The sequence below is a fragment of the Podarcis erhardii genome (genome assembly GCF_964252035.2).
Source record: "Podarcis erhardii genome assembly, chromosome: 4".
Taxonomy (NCBI): Eukaryota; Metazoa; Chordata; class Lepidosauria; order Squamata; family Lacertidae; genus Podarcis; species Podarcis erhardii.
Genome location: NC_138508.1, coordinates 38,432,062 through 38,455,049, shown reverse-complemented (window position 1 = coordinate 38,455,049; position 22,988 = coordinate 38,432,062). Strand labels below are relative to the sequence as shown.

The 22,988-nt window shown below is 41.8% G+C and overlaps 1 protein-coding gene across 7 annotated transcripts in view; it reads left to right on the top strand.

The window, feature by feature from the left end:
* The window catches only part of CD47 (CD47 molecule), a 45,254-nt gene that overhangs the window by 5,273 nt on the left and 16,993 nt on the right, over positions 1 to 22,988 (top strand). For all 7 annotated transcript variants that reach the window (XM_081859803.1, XM_081859798.1, XM_081859802.1 and 4 more), the window contains exons 3-6: positions 8,287 to 8,376; positions 17,568 to 17,669; positions 20,740 to 20,832; positions 21,674 to 21,769. In XM_081859803.1, the coding sequence (XP_081715929.1) occupies positions 8,287 to 8,376; positions 17,568 to 17,669; positions 20,740 to 20,832; positions 21,674 to 21,769 (381 nt within the window). The remainder of the gene's footprint in view (positions 1 to 8,286; positions 8,377 to 17,567; positions 17,670 to 20,739; positions 20,833 to 21,673; positions 21,770 to 22,988) is intronic.

The window sequence follows — 22,988 nt, the reverse complement described above, 5'->3', positions numbered from 1 at the left end:
TTTTTGACATTATTTTAAAGGAAAAAGCCTAGTCTTATACACGGAAAAATACGGTAAGTGATTTTAATTTTAATTTTTGTCTGTGGCACAATGCCATTACAAAACATGGGATTAATGCAAGAACCTACAACCACAAATTGGTAGCAAATCTGAAGCCGTGCTAGGACAAACACCAGGGAAGCAGGGGTAAAACAAAGCACTAATAATATATAACACTAATAATCATCAATACAAACTGAGGTTAGGAGCAACATCAGAATACCATTGTCACTGGTCCTCTTTGCCACTTATCAGGAGGGGCAAGAATGTAGTGATGTCAGGGCTGTGCAGACACACCAGTGGAACCAATCCAGTGCTCCTGCTGCTATGCCAATTAGCCCTGACCTTGCCTTCACTTTACCTCTCCCCATTCATGTAAACTAGTGATGACCCTGCCAGGAGACTGTTTCCTCTTCCCTGCCAGGGGAGCCACTCCTGCTTGCATCTTGATTTTAGACAGTTTTCTTTTATCCTTGTGAATTCCACAGTGTATTTAAAGTACCTGCACCCTTCGTTTCTTTACCAAAATCCAATGCAGCTCATAAAACGCAACCACAAAACCAAACAGTGCAGCAGGTTAAGGTGGCTGCAATAAAATATCATAAACCTTTTCTCCACAAGAAGGCAGCATGCACTGGGTTGCAGAGTCCCCGTGTTCCCATATGAGGTTTGTAAACAGCACGGTGGATGGCAAAATAAGGAAGGGACAATATGTATCTCCTTGTAAAGTTGGGCTGAATGGAGGAGAGGTTTCAGCCCTTCCCCCTCCCTGGCACCATGATTAAGATGAGCATTGTCCCTCTGTCATTCATTGGATGTTCAGTGTGGTAAGTGGAGGAGAGTCAAGCAAGCCATAGGCAAGGTGGCAGGGCCCACTTTTGGCAATGCTTGCTTCTGGTGGTGATACATCATTCAGGCTGAAGAGGCTTAGGCTGCTAGTTTGCATTCATGGTGGCTAGAATGGTATTTTCTCCCACACCGGGCTACCCCTTCCCTATACAATATAGTTGGTGAATCTTAATAGGTATCCAGAGCAGTGTCTGGTTCTTTTTGTTGGATGAGCTTCAGCTGGTATGTCTCAAGGATGTGGGAAAGGTGCTTGGATCAATGCAGGTGGCTACATGTGTCCTGGGCCCTTCACATTGGCAGCTGTGGGATATGCTAGGTTGGCGAGAGCCAATAAAGTGAAGCTCAATCTGGGTAACACTGAAGCACTGTTAGCAGGTGGTTCCTTTGACTGGGTAGGTGGGATTTAAGCTGTTCTAGATGAACTTGCGGGGGACACGGGTGGTGCTGTGGGTTAAACCACAGAGCCTAGGACTTGCCGATCTGAAGGTCGGCAGTTCAAATCCCCAGGACGGGTGAGCTCCTGTTGCTCGGTCCCTGCTCCTGCCAACCTAGCAGTTTGAAAGCATGTCAAAGTGCAAGTAGATAAATAGGTACCACTCCGTTGGGAAGGTAAATGGTGTTTCCATGCGCTTCTCTGGTTCACCAGAAGCGGCTTAATCATGCTGGCCACATGACCCGGAAGCTGTACGCCGGCTCCCTCGACCAATAAAGCGAGATGAGTGCTGCAACCCCAGAGTTGGCCACGACTGGACCTAATGGTCAGGGGTCTCTTTACCTTTTAGATGAAGTTGCAGTCCCTACACCACAGTAGGTATTCAGTTCGGGGATACTTCTGGATCCACTACCATCACTAGAGGCACAAATTGTGCAGAGTGCCTTCATCATCTTTAGTTGGTGTCCCAGCTGTGACCCTATTTGTACAAGGATAGCCTAGCTTCTGTTGTCTACGCTCTGGTAATCTCTAGGTTAGGTTGCTGCAATGCGTGAAATGTGGGTCTTCCTTGAAGACAGTTTGGAAACAGCAGCCAATGGAGAGTTCAGGAACCGGATTGTTGACTGGAAGTAGGAGGTTTGATTGTATAACTGTACTGGCTGCCAGTTCATTTCCAGACTTAATTCAAAGTGCTATTTTTGTGCAGCTCAGGACCTCAGTATCTTAGGCACTGGTTTGTCCCATGTAAACCTACCTGAACCCTATGTTCATCACCTGTGTATTCCTTCCAGTGGAGGTGTGGAGGGTTGCAGCATGAGATGGGGCCTTCTCAGTTGTGGCTCCCTGACTGGAATGTTCCTTTTAGAGAGATGTGCCTCGCACTATCACTATTAGTTTTCTGTGCCAGGTGAAGATGTTCCTATTCACTCAGACATTTTGCTCTTAGTTGGTGCTTATCTTCTAGTTTTTAGTAAGTGACAAATAAAATGAATAAAATAATCCTCACCATCTGTTTCCAGAGGCAGAATTTTAATGAATTTAGTTAGGCACCCAGTTTGAAACAAGCCATAGATATGTGGGGTGGGGGGAATCCTCTTAAGCAGGGATGGAGGGCCTTGTTCTGTCCATTTGTTTACCTGGCAAACTGACCTAATTTTTAGCTCCTGTACAAGGATTGGAGCATAATTATTTTTCAGATTATCCACTTCTCGGAATTGTGCAGTACAATTTTTGCCTCAAAAAAAGTACACAAAATCCATTATAAAATGTATATTTTACAATAAAATATGCTTAGAAATGTGTGTGCTGAAATAAAATTTGTATTTAAATGTTTTTAAATGCAAACTTTCATACAGATTTGGGTTTTTTTTAATAGAAAAGTCAGGTTTATGGACAGAATGGATTTTTGAATGAATGGGTGTGAAATTGTCAGAGACTGGAAGTAGACTAATCGCTACTTCTTAGGAGACTATGTAACTTTGCTAAATCAACAAGGCAAACTAATAGCATCCAGTATGAAGTAGAGTGAGGCAGAATATGGAGAATATCTCTTCCTCTGGGAATCACAACTCAAATAATGATGAAAGAGGCTTTCATAGGCTAGTCTGTGAGGAACAGCCTTGTGCCAGGTGTGGGCAGGATGTCCTCCCAAATCAAAGTAGAACAAAGGCTTATGATAAGTCTAATTTCATTTTTGTTGGAGTTGGAGATCAACCTGCTTAGGGATGTACTGTAGCAATGTCCCTTGACACCCTGAGTTGGGCAGCCACATTTGGACAAGAATGAGGAAGAGCCTTTGTGCTGAGAGTGGAATTAGCAGAGGTAGAAATGTCAGTTTAGTAGTGCTTTGCAAAAGTAGACACAGACACCCAGGAAGCAGCCTTACAAAACACCTTACAAAATTGAGTCCAAACTCTTTGATACTGGAAAAGGGCCTCTCTGAGTGAGACCATCCATCAGCCTCAGCCAGCATGGTCAGGGGTTATGAGAGCCATATTCCAACAAAATTTGGAGGCCTTCATGTTGGCTACCCCTGAAATACACAGGACTTGGCTAGTTGAATCAGTGGCCTCACTCGGTATAAGGCAGTTTGATTATGCCCTTATGCTTATTCATTTCATATAATTTATGTACTGCTTGATTTTTTAAAAAACAGCAAGCTCAATGCAGTTTGCAAAACAACAACAACCCAACAACAATAAAATTACAAGGAAAAGACTATTGAAAGCAGCTAACTAAATCATAAATCAGATTAAAGCACATACAAACGTTCTGCATGTGTGGGTAGCCTTGTGTAAACAAAAATGTTTTTAGCAGGTGCCGAAAGGAGTGCACTGGATGCATCCGCCAGATGTGAGTAGGCAGGGAGTTCCAAATTGTGGGTACAGCCACACTAAAAGGCTGATTTCTTACAAATGCGGAGCCTTATGGGGCACCAAAGGCCAATGTAAAGAGAGATGTCTTCAGCACATGGCGAAAGTTGTTTGATGAAAATACTAGTCCCACAATTTAGGGGCTACCGCAGAAAAGGCCCTCTCGGGTCGTCATTCCTTACACTTCTGAGGGTAGTGAGGTACAATGTATCTTGTCTGTATTGAGCTAATGCAGCAGCAAGAGCTTCACTCCTATGTATATGTACATCTTTCTTGTCCATGGATATTGCTGTTTTGGCTACAGGTGCAATGCAACTTGAACTGGAATTAAAATATAGGTTGATTGTTCTTTTGGTTCTTGAGGTTTTAAATGTGTTTATTATTCAGTTCTAATGGAATTAATCAGGCTGAATTATACACATTTGTAGAACTATGGGATTTGAGATTATCGCTTGTGGTAAATGTCTTGATGAGTGTTGAAATTGATATAGAAATGTATATTCCTTCCCCCCCTTTTGTTTAATTTTCTTTATTGTTGAAACGTCTCCACTTCCAGTTCTTGACAACAAAATTGTCCTTATTCTCAGAAGTGATTTTCCTGAATCTTAGACAAAACATACCTTTAAAATGTAATTGTAAAAGCTGCCCAAGCTCACAAAGGAATCGTGATGCCACCTTCTGGTTAGAAAGGAAATGGCAATGATGCACGGGGGCATTCCTGAAAGCATGCTACAGTACCAAGAATTTCAAGAATCTTCAAGTAATGGCAACTCAGAATTCTAATACTTTTGTAATCAATTCTGGAAATTGAATTGACTCTAAAAGTCAATTTACATTTGGCCTGCAGCTTGTTTATAACCATTAGTTGAATTTTGGGATTTTGTTATTCAAGAATTCTGTGTAAGAAATGGTTAGATCAAATTATCCTACTCCGAACACACAGCATTATTTCATTCGTAGATGGTCCGTAATTGCCTGCATTTGTATAATGTAGCTATATGAAGTGCAGAAGGATAAGCAATTTTAGCTGACTAACATGATAGCTCAATTTACCTTTAACAATTGACAGTGTTGTGTCACTGTATGTTTCGAGAGGAAACTGGAGCCATGATTCAGTTCTGACACCTATTTGGGGGCAGAGAAAGACTCTTCAGTGCTCCTTAACTGCAGTGTAACTAGCCATGAGCACTGAAGCATTTTTGTACTAGTGGGGTCCTAGATGCCTGTAACAGTGACTCATACCTGGCCATTGAGCATGATGGCTGGGGCTGGTGGGAGTTGGAGTCCAGCAATGTCAGAATGGCCACAGGTCCCCCAGCACTGCTGTAGATTCTCCTGGACTCTGTGGTTTGTTTTTATTTATTATGAGTATTTATTAAATTTGCAGGCTGCCCTTCATCCGAAAATCATAGGTCGGTTCGCGACATGAAAATGCAAATGAGAACACAAAACACATACCGGTACAGTGGTGCCTCGCAAGACGAAATTAATCCGTTCCGCGAGTCTCTTCGTCTAGCGGTTTTTTCGTCTTGCGAAGCAAGCCCATTGACGGCTTAGCGGCTTAGCGCTATTAGCGGCTTAGCAGCTTTTAGCGGCTTAGCAGCTTTTAGCGGCTTATCGGCTTATCGGATCAGCTGATAAGTGGCTTAGCGGCTTAGAAAAGGGGGGGGAGGAAAAAAAACCCACAGGAACTCGCAAGACATTTTCGTCTTGCGAAGCAAGCCCATAAGGAAATTCGTTTTGCGAAGCGCCTCCAAAATGGAAAACCCGTTTGTCTAGTGGGTTTTCCGTCTTGTGAGGCATTCGTCTTGCGGGGCACCACTGTAATTAAAAAAACAACAAACCAATAACCCCCCCTTCCACAAACAAATCAGCCAAGAGAGACATTTCCCCTGCAGTAGCAGTGCCTCAAGTGCCATTTCTGCTGTTACTATTCCTAATGAATTCTGTACAGTGGGTCTTTTAAAGAAAACCAAATGGAAGCAGCAACACTGCTACCACCAGTAAATATTTTAGTGGGTTGTCCAGCCACTCAAAGCCTTTACAGGCTGCTTCTGGGTCCCAGGCAGCTTGTTCCCCATCTGTATTCTGAACTGCTAATTTGGATGGAATTGCTAATTCTTCTTTCAAATGTTTTTTGATATAGCCCAGTGCAACTAAATTGCCAGCATGAACTGATAAGAATGAAGAACTGTGTTTTCAGCTGGGTCTTCTTAATTTTGAAAAAAATATATAGCTAGATCTCTTTTAATAAAGTAAACTCAAGGTGGCTTCCAAAAAAGTTCATTAAAGACCTAAAGCACAGTTAGGAGCAGTTCAATTACCAGAGTGAGTTGCATGCAGTAAAAACCCCAAGGGGAATTCAACATAAAAACAAGGAGATTTAAATTTAAAACTCATATTAAAAACTTGCCAAAATCAAAAGGTCTTGACAGCTTGCCTTGAGCTTCAGAGAAAGGGAGCAAACCAAGTCTTTTTAAAGAGGGAGTTCCACAAGTTTCTGGATGCTAAAGTAGAATAGGCCATGTCTCACACTCAAGCCAGTTGTACTTCTGAATGTGGTGGGATGCATTGTTTGACTTTGAATGTTGAATGCAGTGGGCATACAGGATCATATGGCAGGATGCCAGAGATGCCTTGGTCTCAGATCTGCAGAGGCAGATTCTTTTGGAGGTAGCCCTATGTAGTGTGTGCTACAGTAATCCAGTCTGGGCAATGGCCAAGGCATGTATGTCACTGGCTAATCTGCTTTATCCAGGAAGGGACAGAAGTGATACAACCCCTGCCATAGTACTCCTAGCAATAGCTGCTACCTTAGCGTTAAGGAACAAGGCTGGGTCCACAAGCTCTCCCAGCCTTGTGAGCTTATCGTTCCAAGGGGATGCAAGAAGAAGACAAATCTCCATTCCCAGATCATGCAGATGTGTAGAACAGACTTCTCTCTCCAGATGTGTCACAGATCTTTCCATATTCTCCACTTCATGTATTGTTGATAAAGGCAAAGGTGATGTCTTGCCTCTGCAAGAAGATTCATTTTGCGGTCCTTAATGAGCTGTAGACCTTTTGTCTGTATGATTATACTCTTTCCACCAGTTCCTTTGCATAATTTTGGATGTTTCATGTTCCATGTTTGTTTACTCTTGCAACATGCAAGTGCTAGTTCAGTTCTGTTGTGGCCTTTAAAGTAGATGGAATCATAGAACTGTAGAGTTGAAGGGAATCCTGAGGATCATCTAGTCCAACCCTCGGCAACATTGGAATCTTTTGCCCAATGTGGGGTTCAAACCCTTGACCCTGAGGTTAAGAGTCATGCTCTACTGACTGAGCTAGCTTAGATGTTGCCTTTTTTTTGTCACTGCCGGTTCTTCAGTTTAGAAAGATAGATGGATGGATGGATGGATGGATTTAGCCTTTGAATTGAGCTTAATGGCTTTGTTGTGGGACCTGGCTTGTAATAAGAATTTAATGTCACAAATAGCACTGTTCCTAACTAGTGAGTAGCTGACAAGCTGCTGAAGTGTACAAGCTGAATCTGCTCCTGGGTATAATCAATTTGTTCCATTCAAGAAGTTTGATTCTTTCCTGCTTACTTGCATGGCCAGATTTATTCCATTTGAAGTAAGTAGTCATCACAATCTGGCAATAGCAGTTGTAGAAGTTAGGTCATGTTGCGCTCCTTGAATCGTCATTGTGTTTCTGCGCAGTATTTTTGCATTTCAAGGAATGGCCTGATCAGAAGTAAATTTTTTTTTAAGTAAGCATGCCAAAGGCTAAAATCCATTGCAATGTTTTTTATCTAGGGTCTTGCTTTTCTTAGCCAAATAGCTTTACTTGGCTTTGCAGAGGAAATGTGATATTATTTTTAGATTATGAAGTTCTCTGTAAACTACCATGGTAGTATAGCTTCTGTAAGTATTTGGGATGGATAAGAAGCCACTGTGGTACAACTTGTTCTGAGTCTCAATTTGTTAGTATATTGATCCAGATTTAGGCATGAATTAATTGACTTTGTGGCAGACATGAGATCAAAGAAGAATAAAAGTAACAAGTTCTCGATAACTTTTTAATAGCATCTTAAACTTGTTTTAATTCCCTTTGATAATAGCATACTTGAAGGCAATCAACAATTAAACATTCATATTTTTAATGTGTGTGCACATATTTAATAACTTTACTCAGTTGTGCTAGTGGATGGCATATAAAGATTTTTGATGTAATCTATCAATAGTCTGTTCCATGTCAAGGACTTTTGGAGTGTCAAAATGAAACTAGAGCATAGTTTTCTAATGTTAAGTCTGTCCCCCTGGAAATGAGCCAGTCTGTTGAGATGGAGAAGCTGTTACTCTTAAGATACTGGGTGTAGGGGGGGATGCCCAAGGGAGAACAGTAAAAATACACAATTCTGTCATTTTATGAAAATGAAACTTAGAAAAATGACAGTTTGGACTGTGAGTGTTTGGTTCCTCCTGTGTCTCCAAAGTAAACCCCAGAGCTAATGTCGGGTCAGTATATTAATTAATACAATAAGACTTGCTTGTTTTGTGTTGCTAAATCAAACTAAAATTTGTGTTTTTTACCATATTTTTCTTATAGCGTTTTGGTTTCAACCAGTGGAAAGTTTCTTAGTCATTGGTGCAGCCATATTGGCGGTAGCATTGTTTTTGCTACAGGTTGGCTATGTTGGTAAGTACTAAATTCTTTATTCCTTACCAATGCTGAATAGCATTTTATTGTAAAATGCTTTGCATGTGCCCAACAATGGAGTAAAAAGAAGTAGTAGTTAATGCATTATGTTTAAAAAAATGTGTAAGATTTCATAGTATGAGCAGTTTATGTAGCTTCTAACATTTTCCATTCTTGGAAAATTACCAGGAATAAAAGATTCCATTGTAATTAATTTCAAGTCTGATACCTTTTAATATGTGACTTCTGTTGATGGTGATCAGTACCTTTTTCTGATGATCTGTTGTAGAAAGGAAACTTGTGGTTATCAATGACTGCTTGTTCAAGATCTTAGTGGTACAGTGAACACAGAACACAGTTTGCTTCTTTCTAGAAGGATTATTATTTTGTAAAAAAAGAAAGCTAGCTCCGAGTCTGGGGGCCCTACCACCTGTTGACCCAATACCCCAATCTCAGTGGGCCTGGCTAGACTTGGAACATTGGAATGGCTTTAGCTTGAGGAACTGATTTGGCAACCTTTCTGTCCCACCTCCACTCTTCATTGGGGTATTGGCTCTGTGAGCAAGAAATAGGTGACTGCTCCTCCCTTTCTTGATGTTCCTCAACTTGGCCATTTAATTTTGGGGGAGTTATTTCCTATGCCTGCATACAAATCAGTCCTACTGTGAACAACTGGATTGAAAAATAATCTGAAAATAGGTACTTGCACAGCTCATATCCCAATTGCATCTTGCTAGGAGACTTCCTAGACTGGCATCTCATTCATCACTACAGGAAACAGGATGCAGTACTTGATAGGCCTTTGATCTGACCAAGCAGGGGTCCTGTTGTATTCTTAGTGCTTGAACTGTACAGCTGCGGATAACATTTCAATAAAGGCTTAAGCAGCACTAGCAAAATGCAGGGTGTGAAATGGAGGTGCCAGGAGATTTGGGATCTTTCAGACATGTTGAGGGGAGTCAGAGGAACAGAAAATTCATAGCAGCTATGTTCTAGACATCTAACCTCAGAACTTAGCATTTCACGTTATTGAAATATAAATATAACAGGATTATTCCAGTGACAAATATGAGCCAGAACAGTGTTGTTGTTGTTTAATTGAATCCCAAGAGAAGTGCGGAAGCAACAGTAGATACGGCGTCGCTGATTGCATTCAGCCACAAATTCTGGTTTTGTTATCCTTTCAAGTGACACTACCCAACAAAATGCCCTATGCAAGTAACAGTCAGCTCAGGGTGGAGATACAGAAGACTGACAACAAATGCCCACGCGCCACTTCATGCACCACTCATCCTAAAACAAATAGTAACACAGTGATGCCTCAGAGTGGTACCATTGTGTAAGTTCACCTGGAGGTTTGAGGTAGAATATTCTCAACATGTGGGTGACACCCAACTCTGTTTCTACTCCACATCTAGTTTAGGTGAAGCAGAGGAAATGCTAAATCCAGCGTCTCACTGTGCTAGTGGGCTGAATAAGGGCCAACAAATTGAAGGTCAGTCCAGAAAAGACTGAGGTGTTCATCTTGTGGTTGACTGGGTTGCACTCTGCTGAAGGATTATGTTTGCAGTCAGTTGTTTCTCATTGATTCATCATTGTCAAGCACTAGTTGTTTGGTGCCACAGAATGCTTAGACCAGTGTTGTCTAGACAGAGATAGCCTTGCTCTGGTGAGTTCCTGGTTAAACAACTGTAGTACTTGGTGCTGCTTTTGAAGGTGCTGCTGCTAGTTTACTAACTGGGACTGGGTACCGTGATCACATCATGCCCTTGCTGCATTAGTTGCATTGACTGTGGCTGTGCTGTGCTGAAATTTGTCTTCCATTCTTCAAAAACAACCACCACCACCCCTGCAAAACCAACCCCTCCCACTGTGAAATAGGCTTCTAGGGTGGTTATTTTTTTGCTGCATTTCTGGGGTGATTTAGAACTTCTTAACAATTTTGGTGGGAATAGGGTTGAGTGTACCTTATTGTTGTGAGTTTTTTTAGGAAGTGCAGTCACCTGGTGAGGTTTCAGAATGCAGACCACTGGGGAGACTTGTAGGATGAAAGAAAGCATGCTCACAAACCGCAGCAGCCACTGTGTAAATAAGGAAAGTGCAACAGAACTCTTGTACCATGCCCATTTCCCCCCTTTGATAATTTTTGAATGCAGTTTATTTTCTTATTAATTGGTATACAATGAGTTTGGTTTTTAGTTTGGTTTTCTTAAAGGAGGAGATATTTTCAGCACTCGACTAATCTCTAGCTCCAACTAAAAGGACAAAACCAGCAATTAGATGAAAACCCTTCTTTCTGCATGGGAGAATTGAAGCATGGCCTGCCTCTGCATACACCTTCCTATGCCTTGCAACCAAAGGGCTTCTGTGGGTGCCCTGCCATCAGAGGCAAGGGAGATAGCTACCAGGAACAGGGCTTTCTCAGTGGTGGCTCCCAGTTATGAAAAATTTTCACAAGAGAAGCTTCCTTGACATTATCATTTGGGTATCAATCAAAGCCTTTTAATCCTTTGTGGGTTCCATTACTGTTTTTCTTCTGTTTATTGGTATAAAATTAGAGCACTCTCTTTAATAAGTAAATAAGCAAAGTTAATCGCTCAGGGCTTATGCAGACACACATACATAATAGTATACATAGCTCAAGACCAAGAACAGAGCATCAGAATACATGGTACATTGCCATGGTATGCTAGTTACAAGATTTCCCTCACAAAATCACAGCAGTATAGATTAACGCGTGATCTCCAGAGATCGTCAATCACTTTTGCTTCCCCATGGCCTATTTTTAAAAATTGGCAGTCCTGTATGACATTTAAAAATCTGTAGCATCTGGCGCTGTGGGTAAAAGCCTCAGCGCCTAGGGCTTGCTGATCGAAAGGTCGTCGGTTCGAATCCCCGCGGCAGGGTGCGCTCCCGCTGCTCGGTCCCAGCGCCTGCCAACCCAACAGTTCGAAAGCACCCCCGGGTGCAAGTAGATAAATAGGGACCGCTTACTGGCGGGAAGGTAAACGGCGTTTCCGTGTGCTGCGCTGGCTCGCCAGATGCAGCTTTGTCACGCTGGCCACATGACCCGGAAGTGTCTCCGGACAGCGCTGGCCCCCGGCCTCTTGAGTGAGATGGGCGCACCAACCCCAGAGTCTGTCAAGACTGGCCCATACGGGCAGGGGTACCTTTACCTTTACCTTTTAGCATCCAATAAAAATGGAGTGATGCTTAAAGGGGAGTTACTTCTTTCCTAGCAAGCATTCTTGCTGAATATGGCAGACTGTCTCTGATTGAACAAAGGCCTTAGAAGTAGATCTGGTTACTCCACCATTCTAGGTAATAATTTATGCTGTACTGATTTGTGTACTGTGATGTCCGAATGAGCCCACACCAATGCTCCATATAGCATCTGGGGAAATAATTTACCCTTGTAGAGCTCTATTAAAGGACAAGGAGAAGCTCTTTGATATAAAGCTTCAAAGTTGCTATAAAGAGAAGGTTACAGGATGGGGAGAGAGAGATTTAACTGAAAGAACTGAATTAAAGACATAGATAGAGTTGCAGCTTTAATAGTTTTTCCCCCTCAGTTATTCAAACTTACTTTAGCTAAATTGTATTTGTACACTGAGTCCTATTTTAAACTGCTGTGAGAATTTTAATGAATACCCATACTAAATAATAGATAAGTATCACTCGGTGTCCAGTAAAGTAACTTTTGGCATGGGGAGACAGCCAAGGCCGATCATCATTTCCATATGGTGGAATACATTTTCCGTGAAGTGAAAACTTACTGAACAGCCATATAATAAGGCTCTCTTTCTGTTTCTGACCTTACGAGCTCATTTTATGGTGTCCATTAACATGTTTCTCTGAATGAGCCAACGTTCCCCCACAGGCATTTAGTATGGAATTCCCATGCTTCATTCACTCAGTGTTACAGAGCATCCACACAGCACTGTCGTTCATTCGTTGTCATCCTGGATTTTCCCTGGGTTCATACGGAGTACTTGAATGGAAGGAGTACTTGAAACTTCACAGATGTATTTACCTTTAATGCACTCTTCAGTCTTTTCTAAAGGGTGCAGTTTTTCCATGACAGACAGGATAACTGACCCATGCACACCTTGGCACACCATTACGACAACATTTGTGTTGAGCACCATTTTTGACGTCATTTTAAAAATCCACCTTTAAAAAAAAAGTGAAAGAGAAATATTCCTGTGACACCATACTGCTGTGGAATTATTGCAGTAGAGTGTTACAGCACTGTAGCTGTATTATAGCTAATAAATTAGCATTATAGCATGGTGTTTATAATGCTATACCTCTTTTTCATTAAAATATTTATGTATGAGTGTATGCATTCATGTATATGGGTTTGTGATCATTAAATGATCAGTTTTAAGAAATGAATGGGAGTCATATAATGGCATCCAACACAATGGTTAAACTAAATGAGTGCTGGAGTCCCCACACATAGCAACTCAGTCATGCCCAGTGGCGCACAAAGAACATAGCAGGATGAATATAGGAAGAAAAATAAAATACATAGTTGCAGGAACCCAAGTAACAACAAAATAGATGTGATTACTGAAACATAAGCATGTGCAAATACACACACACACACACACACACACACACACATATATATCAGATACAAAATATGAGTTATCCAATCAATGCCCGCTACATAAATAGCAGTGGAGTTGTTGTTTTGTAGTTGTTAATTCAGTTTATATACTGCTCTTTATCAAAAGATACCAGGGCAGTGCACAACGTTAAGAACACATTACGGAACAGCAATAATAAAAGTATAATAAAAAGCATAATAATAAAAAGTATAAAAAATGATCATAATAACAGCAACCCCCCCCCCCCCCCGCTTTAACAGGCCATAGATTATTTAATGGCTAAAGGCCTGGGTAAAGAGGAATGTTTTTGCCTGTTGCCTAAAGACATGTGGTGATGGCACCAGACCAACCTTTCTGGGGAGAGCATTCCACAGTCAGGGAGCCACTACAGAAAAGGCCCGTTCTCATGTTGCCACCCTCCGGACCTCTCAGGGAGGTGAGACATAGAGAAGGACCTCCAATGACAAGTACAGGGCCCGGGTCAATTTGTATGGGCAGAGGTGATCCTTAAGGCGTTGAAGTCCTGAGCCATGCAAGGCTTTAAAGGCTTTACAGGGCCAGGAAACTAATTAGAAGCCAGTGCAGTTGGAGCAGGATTGGTGTTATATGTATGCTCAAACTGTCTTGTTCTGTTGAGCATTCTGCTCATTGAATTTTGCACCAGCTGAGGTTTCCGAACCTTCTTCAGAGGCATAGCTGTCAACTTTTCCCTTTTCTTGCAAGGAATCCTATTCGGAATAAGGAAATTTCCCTTTAAAAAAGGGAAACATTGACAGCTATGTTCAGAGGCAGCCCTGTGTATATTGCATTATAGAAATCCATCCTAGAGGGAGGTTACCAGAGCGTAGGCCACAGAAGTTAGGCTATTCAGATAGGAGTGTAGCTGGGCCACCAGCTGACACTGACAGAAGGCACTCTGTGCCACCAAGGCCATCTGGGCCTCAAAATGACAGTATTGGATCCACAAGCACCCCAAGCTACTTAAGGTTAAAATGGAGTATAACCCCTTCAAGAGCAGGCAGTCTTCTACCCATCCAGTCTAGCGAACCACCCACTAGCAGTGCCTCAGTCTTATCTGAATTGAGCTTCAGTTTATTGGCTCTCATCCAGTCCATTATCAAGGGAAGACCAGAAAATTCAGGATTTTCTCTTCTTTTGTGCTTCTTCAGAAACCAGTTGAAGAATTATTTGTGGATGGCAGCCATTTATCCTCTTATTCTTTCTTTCCAGACCCTACCCCACCCCCCGGACATACTTTATTCCTATACATTGTGATTCTGCTACATGTACCTAGGCATTTGAATCAATCCTAGAGGGTTGTTACTCCAAGAATGAAGAGCCCAAGTGAAGGGTTTTCAGTTCATAGGCAAGGGGTAAATATATTGAAATGCATGGCCTGCTGCTGCTGCTGCTGCTTATCCGGGGAACCCCTCCATTTTTGCTATGCATATAGAAAAAATACAACTCTGTACTCCTAATAATGTGGAAAGTCGATTGTAATTCTTTTTGTGGCTTACAAAAGAAGAGCAATGATTGGGTAGTGCTAGTAGCCATCTGTTTGTCAGTTGCCTGTCTCTTTTATTTGCAGGATTTAATAGGTAATATTTTCGTTCAATTTGCTTCTGAAAATTCCACATGCCCTTGGTACATATGTTGAAGCACTTGAGAGAACGCAAATTGTTATTTATAATACTGTGTAATTTAAAATGTCATTCATAGGCCAGTGCCTGTTGCAGTGGGCATTGTGAACACTGAGGGAGTTTGTAATGCTAGATGTGGATCTTCAAAGCTTACTAATCACTTTAGACATCACTTTGGATACAGTATATATTATTAAGCTAAAAACAGTCCCATTGTGCTGGAGAGTACTTACATCTGTGTGATGTAATGTTTCTTGGGGATGCTAACCCAATGCCTGTAGGCATTATTTCATGGCACGCTGATTAAGTAAACATTCGACAGAGTAGCAAAACAGAGCATTTCCAATTTATTGCTGTGCTGCAGAGGTAAACTGTAAGACAGCTACTGCTTTAATGTATCAGAAAACATGAGTATAGTGAGAGGTGATTACTGATAGCTGTTCAGCTTTTAAATGCTGCTCTTTAGAATTCTACTTGCAATGTTTCTTTCTCTCACACACATACTTTTTAAAACACGGAAATCATGCTGTGGTTTTTTTTGGGGTTTTTTTTGGGTTTTTTTACCACGTGCAACATCTACAAAGATGATTCTGGAACAGAGAAGCGTACCTGGCAGTTTGTTAACAGTGCCTAGGGCAGAAGAGAGCACAGCTGGTGTTACTGAGCGTACAATTTTTCCAACTTCTTTTCTTTGGAAGGCTCCCAAAGTGCTGTACAAACCTATGAACCATCAGTCTTTGAAGCAAACCACTTCTGTAACTTCGCTAATTTAACTGGGTGTCTTTAAAAAAAGAAAAGGAAGAAGACTGGCATGTTCTGTTGAATAGGAAGGAAGAATTTAGGATCTGATCTGTCTCACACATGAAGCTAACAGCAGACGAATTGAACTCTATGCAGAGCACTTCTGATTTGAAATAGAATCTCGGAGAATACAGCAACACATAGACAGAGCTGTAGATTTTGCTTGTGGCCAGTATTGTATGGCACAGGTGGAGTGTTTGCTGCTGGGAGGAAGAGGAGTGCAGGAATGCAGCATCTCTGAAGTGGCCTCCTATTGACATGACAGAAAGTAGTAATGGGGGCAGGAAGTCTTGGAGCGCGTAGTTGCAGTTGTCCCTTTGATATTGCCAGTTTGAGTCGCTCGGAGTTTTACAGGTTGTGTAGATGATTGTTACAGATTTCATACAGCCGATCCTGAATCTGCTATTGCGTGAACCTTGAGTGGAGGAGTTGGAATTTTTGTTTCAGTTACAAGTGTAGGATGAATAATGTGTGCCAGTAGTAGAAAGGGGCAGGCAAACCATTTAAATTTAACACAGAGGCATCTAAAGCAAATGAGAATGTTCATAGCAGGACATAAATGTATGGTGGCAGCATGGAGGGGAGTAGTGTTCATGGAGGCAGCCATTCTTTTCAACATATTCTCATAGAGCGATGGAAAGCCATCACCCCACTTGCATGTGCGTTCAAAGCGTGTAGCAACAAAGAGACCAGGCTTTTAAGGAATCCAACTATCCCTAATTGCATGCAATAACAGAAGGAAGCCAACATTTCTGTCAGGGGACTGCCATCGGAACAGGGAAGGGAGGCAGTTGGGATACAGGGAACCTCTGAAAATCTTGTGAAGCAGTTCCTCTTCCTGCGGTGGGGAAAGCCACACCTCCAGTGGGGAAGAGGGGAAGGGACCAGAGGATGCTGCTGGGAGCCCCAGCGCCGCACCCCGTCAGTCTGAGGGTGGGAAAGGCCACACCTCCAGGGTAAAGGAGCGGAAAGGGCTAGAGGATGCTGCTGGGAGCCTCAGCACTGCTCCTTGCCAAGCCGGCCAGGAGGGAAGCATGCCTTTTCTGTCGCCCACCTTGCGCAGAGGTGTAAAACGCAAAGAAGGAAGGAGAAGGCTGGGGGTGACTAAGCTCTTATGTTGGGGGAAGACCCAAAAACGACCACTCCCAGATTCTGCTAGTGATTGAGGCAGACATGAACTTGTGGTTCTGCACTGTAAATAGTTTTGCACCAAAATAAAACCTGTAAAAGACAGGTCAGAGTCCTGACTGGTTACTCACGAGCAACCACCATTGCCATATGACAATTTCCACAAGCCTAAAAATACATTTTACAAACTCTTAGAATTACAGATACCATTTCCGCTATCCTCATCTTCCGCTTCCGGTCTTGCCTCTTTAAAAGCCTTTGGTGGAATGCAACCAGTTTGCACTACGCACATCATTCCCATTTGGCAAATATGTGGATGCTTTAGATTATGCATAAGTGTACAGATAAGCTCTTTATGACAACTCCCACAGCCCGCCCCTCATAAGACTATTTTACAAAACTGAATTTTTTACTGATGCAGACATTGTGGTTTCAATAATAAGGCATTTCCCCTCCCCTCATGCCCCTTTGAGCCTTTTCCTGAATTCCACCCTGATGAAGAGTTCTGGTGGACCCAAAACCTTGCTCATTATTTTCTGGGAAATTGATTGGTCATAAAAAGGGTCTTTTTCAGAACAATGGTGGCATTTTAGCCCTTAGTCATGCAAGCTAGTGTAACTTACCTTTCTTCTGATGAGCTTACTTGGTGGGTTTCTCTTTGGGAGAAGCTGATTTATTTGGCATGCAGAAGATTGGCAGATAGCACCCCAGAAGATAATCACCTCTGTTGTGAAGTAGGTGGTAGTGCCTCATCCTTGCCTGTTCCTGCTTCACTGCACCTCTGTAAGTGTGGTATGGAATGATTACAGCAGCATAAACATGTTTATGTAGTTTTATTTATAATCACCGCTGTCCAAAATCACTTGCAGAAACGTTCAGCATTTATATTCTGTTGATGCTTTTTCTTCCAGTAGATCATAGAATCAGATGAAATGTAAAAGCAGCATATTTGTGTTTAAGTACTTTAGTGTTTAAATTCTCCTCCCCTTTTCATTTTTACTTAAAGCTGTGAAGTTTGAGATGAGTCTTCTTAAGAAGATCAGCTTTGGTCTTGTAGCACTAATAGTCATGATTATTGTTGTGCCTGGTGCTGCTCTTTTGGTCAAAGGTAAGTGTCAAAAATTAATATCATTACTACTTTACATCCTTCAGTCTGAAGGTTCCAAGGGCGGTACATGATTAAATATCTCAGAACCATAAAACAATAATACAGTGGTACCTTGGTTCTCGAACTCAATCTGTTCTGGAAGTCCGTTTGACTTCCAAAATGTTCGCAAACCAAGGCACGGCTTCTGATTGGTCCCAGAAACAATGCCAACAGCCGAAACAGACGTTCGGCTTCCAAAAAGCGTTTGCAAATCAGAACACTCACTTCTGGGCTTACAGCATACGGGAGTTGATTTATTTGGGAGTCAAGTTGTTCGGGAACCAGGGTACCACTGTATAGTCCAAACAGAAAAAAACAAAAATCAGAAATGGCAAGCAATCATGCATCCAGGACCTCTCAGCCTGCATTTTAGGCCTGGGGAGACAAGTATGTCTTCAGATGACATTTAAAAGTAGTAAATGTAGGGGACAAACAAACCTCTGTGGGGAGGGAATTCCACATCCGTAGTGTGCCACGCTACTCTGCCATGATCTATGGATTTCAGTGGTAAAAATCCATAGAGCAAGTCATGCAGATCTTAAAGCATGGGCTGACCAGTAACAAGGGAGCTGGTCCTTCAGATAGTTGGGTATTAAATAGAGCTAGAGCTTTGTCTACCAGTGGGTGCACCTCAGATTGGTTCCAGTAGCAGGCCGATAGCCAGTGCAGATTCTGGAGGACAGGTACAGGGTGAGTCCTTTAAAAGAGGCCCCGTGGATACAGAGTACACATTTTCCACGGGGCCTCTTTTAAAAGACTCATGATGCCACTTTGCAACATCTGTCAGTAACCTGGCTGCCATGCTGTATACCACCTGCAGTTTCTGGACCACTTTTAAGGGCAGCACCACATGGGGCATGTTGCAGTAGTCTAATGGAGAGGTTGCCAGAGCTGGTGAACCAGCCAGATCTGGACATAACCACTGAAACTACTTGGGCATCAGTAGAGCTCCTTCAAGCTTTGCAGAAGGTTTTATATACCAGGTACGGGAGATGAGAAACCTGTTCAAATAAAGGAAAAGGGGAAGTTATTACCTTCTGCACAGGGAAAGGGAAGGAAGCTTGTAGGCCTCAGATGCACCCTTAATCTAATAATAATAATAATAATAATAATAATAATAATAATAATAATAATAATAATAATAATAATAATAATTTATTTATACCCCACCTATCTTGCTGGGTTTCCCCAGCCACTCTGCACGGCTTCCAACTGAATATTAAAAACACAATACAGCATCAAACATTTAAAAACTTCTCTAAACAGGGCTGCCTTCAGATGTCTTTTAAAGTAAGATAATTGCTTATTTCCTTGACATCTCCTGGGAGGGTGTTCCACAGGGCGGGCGCTACTACTGAGAAAGCCCTCTGCCTGGTTCCCTGTAACCTCACAGCCAGGGAACCGCCAGAAGGCCCTCAGCGCTGGACCTCAGTGTTCGAGCTGAAGAATGGCACACAATCCTGCCCCTCCTCCAGATTTTGTTAATGCTAGGAAATAGTTCTCTCCAATTCACAGCTCATACCAATTCATACCAAGTAGAAGTGAGAGGGACAGTTTAATCTAATAGCACCTAGATTTGTATGCACAGGGCCAGCAACACTGGTTCATCTTCTGGTGCTCTACTTGGATCTGATTTAACTTGTTTGTTTGACTTTTATTTACTAAATTAAAGGCGGGGACTTACTAATTGTATTCACTGTATAAATATTTTTTCTAGTAGCCAAATATTTAAATCAAAGTATTCGGTTAGCTAAAAAAAAAGTTAATAAAGCATACTTATTGTCGTTTAAATGCTACTTTCAAACAAGCCCAGAGCTTCATTTTGTTTTATTTAACACATGACAGTTCAATAGCATGCTCTTAAAAAAAGTAAAACATAAATGCATTGAAAATTGCTAACAGACTAATTTTAGCATGCCCAAAGAGCTGTGAATTGGAGAGAACAAAATCGGGGGGAGGGGCAGAATTGTGTGCCATTCTCAATCTTGAACAATCTGTGACTATACCAGATTGTGAACCGTGAGCCTAATTCTCTAAGTGATGCTTTTCTGCAACCCCTTTTAATTTCCGTGGGAGATTTCAAGGACAGGCTTTTTATTGTTTGCATGCACTCACCTTCTTCCTATTGTTAATCCTTTTCTTGTTCAGTATAAATTGGTCATGTCAGAAATAGCTAGGAGTGGTAAGATGACTGAGTACTGTGGCCTTAGTTTGTTTTTGCTTTGATTTCAGATGTGGGGGATATTTGGCCATCCAAATGTTGCTGAACTACAGCTCTCATCGTCCCCGGGCATTGGACATAACTTGCTTTGAATGATGAGAGTTATAATTTAGCAACACCTGGAGAACAAAAAGGTTCCCCACACCTGCTGTATTTCTTTCGCTGTGCAAGCATTATGTGTAAAAGATCAACAAGAATATGAATTAAGCTAAGAGGCTGAGAGGGGGCATCACATGTTCCAAGAAAGGCCTGCAGTCTCCATTGACAAAGTTGGTAACAGAATCTTAATCTGAATGTTAGCTTTTCAAGTAAAAGAGCACCTTTTTCTGATTTAGTAGTCTTGATATGAATGCTTTTGTTATGTGAATAGCTTGGGTGGTTCTGGAGCGCTGTTTATTACATCCTGTTATGGAAACAGTTCTAGTTTCCTCTTGCAGAGGGCATTTAAGTAGGTCACCTTCATAATTTGCTGCCTCTTTTAGGATATAGTAAACACTGTTACTTTAAAGCGGTAGGACTCTTGTGATTGTATCACTTAATTTTTATTGTCCTTGAGGCTGTCCAGTACTGTTCCTTTCTTAAGAACTAGTAATAAATGGTGTATTCCAAGAATACAATGGGTAAAATAATATATATTTATTTGGGGCACAAATGTGTTGGGGTGTTCTTTTCCTCTAAATCAATAGCTTTATGGGTTGCAGGATTTAAGAGCAAGGGGTAACGTAGAGTCTAGATCAAAGTAACACTTGGCTTGCTTTCCCTGAATAGTAACTGTTCTTTTCCTTTTTTATTTCATTTGGCTTTTTGCAGAGGGCTTTACATTAGCATCTCAATTTGGTCTTGGCTTAGTTGTACTCCCTACTATCCTTTTGGTGCCACCTCTCTTCTTTGTGTTTCAATCAGGTGAGAATCTGTTACTTTACTAACTCGTGAACTTGTTTTCATAATCCATTGTGGTGAGGGAAGAGGAAGCAGAAAGGGAAGAACCCCTTAGATTTGTAGGGTTGTAGATCTTTTTAACAATGCTAGCTCCAGCCCTGTACTGGAGAACCTCTGGGAGAAATTTTAGCATTACAGTCATGCCTCGGAATTCAAACGGAATCCGTTCCAGAAGTCCGTTTGACTTCGTTCGGAAACAAAGGCGCGGCTTCCGATTGGCTGCGGGAGCCAAAATGTTCAAGTCACAAGGCGTTCCTCAACCAAGGTACGACTGTATTGAGGTGTAGCTTGTGTCTGCATTGTGGCATTTCACTGCAGATGCTGGAGAGAGCGAACTTTTGTTTCCTCCTTTGCCATTCACAGAAGTGTGGTGATACTTGAAGCCAATAGATAAGTTGGCCTCTGCCAATGTTCCCTGACAGAGACAAGAAGCTAAGCGGCAAAGATTGTTTAACTTGGTAAAGATAAGTGGATGAATCCAATACTCTGATTAGCTCTAATATAAACATGTGTGCACCTGAGTGCGGAAAGTTAGCTGGATCGAGGAATGCAGCTACTTGTCTTTGGTATATCATTTCTGTTTCAATATACAGCGTTGTATGTACTGTGATGTAATAAGATAAATTAAACGAGACAACCTAGCTGTGGGAGGTTTTTTGGTTGTTTTTACTTAACATTCCATGTAGCACACGTTCACACTGGTTTCAGTTACATTTCAGAAGGTGTTTACTTTGTTCCATTTTTCACTTATTTATCTTTTTGGTTTTGCCATTCTTTTCTCAATAATGTATGATTATTTCCCCAGTTTTCGAGAAGCCACCGCTCTTTGCAATTATTCTGATAATTCTGAAAGCGCTTGGATATTTAATTGCTGTGGTAGGTTTGGCTACAAGTTTGCCAGGTGAGCAATGTATTTTATTTTATTGAAATTCTTTACATTTTTTGTTCCCTAGAAATTACTTACCCTTTATACTATCAAGGGGAATCGGCTTGCTAGCACACTTAACAAATATCCTACAAAGCAGCTTGTCTGCATTATGAAATGCACAAAGGGTTTGTGAAATCCACACAGGATTTCAATTGGAGCTACTATTTTATCTCTTGAACAATTGCCTGAAGGTGGTGTTACCTTTTAATTAGAATGGCTATGCCATGTACTGGGACGCGGGTGGCTCTGTGGGTAAAACCTCAGTGCCTAGGACTTGCTGATCGTAAGGTCGGCGGTTCGAATCCCCGCAGCGGGGTGAGCTCCTGTCGTTCGGTCCCAGCTCCTGCCCACCTAGCAATTCGAAAGCACCCCTAAGTGCAAGTAGATAAATAGGTACCGCTTTATAGCGGGAAGGTAAATGGCGTTTCTGTGTGCGGCACGGGTGCTGGCTCACCAGTGCAGCTTCGTCACGCTGGCCACGTGACCCGGAAGTGTCCTCGGACAGCGCCGGCTCCCGGCCTCTTGAGTGAGATGAGCGCACAACCCCAGAGTCAGTCACGACTGGCCCATACGGGCAGGGATACCTTTACTTTTACCATGCCATGTACTGCTGCATTTTGTAAGTAGGAGCTAAAGGGTTTGTATTAAATTGTTAACTTTGTAATACTGCATATCCTAAAGATTCACTCAGAGCTACGGGTGACCTTTTTTGTAATTATTTTAATTTGTGCCCACATTCTTAGTGTGTGTAATGTGTTTGTGCGCCCGCCTGCCTGCGCGTGCGCGCACACACACACACACATGCAGTTTTCACTTACTGCAGCAGAGAAAATTGTGAACATAAATCTTTTCACATTTAGATGCATTTCTTTACTCTTAACAGCATTAAACATCAGCAAGAAGACAGAATGTGTGAAATGACTGAGTTTCAAATATTTAAAGGTTGTCTTTCTAAGGGTGGCCAGCCAGAAATAATAATAGCATACTAGACATCTAAATTTGCGGTGCTCTTTTGGTGGGGGCGTGGAGATTGTGCTTAGATTTGAGTTTAGAAAAAGCTGCCTCTGTGAAATTACATTTATTGCAGCCTTTAAAAAAATAAAGCAATAGAGCTGCTTTTTTTTTTTTTTTTTTTGGTCCTAAAACCTTGTTTGAATAAATTATCTTTAACTGCAGGCAGTAGCTCTGTTCT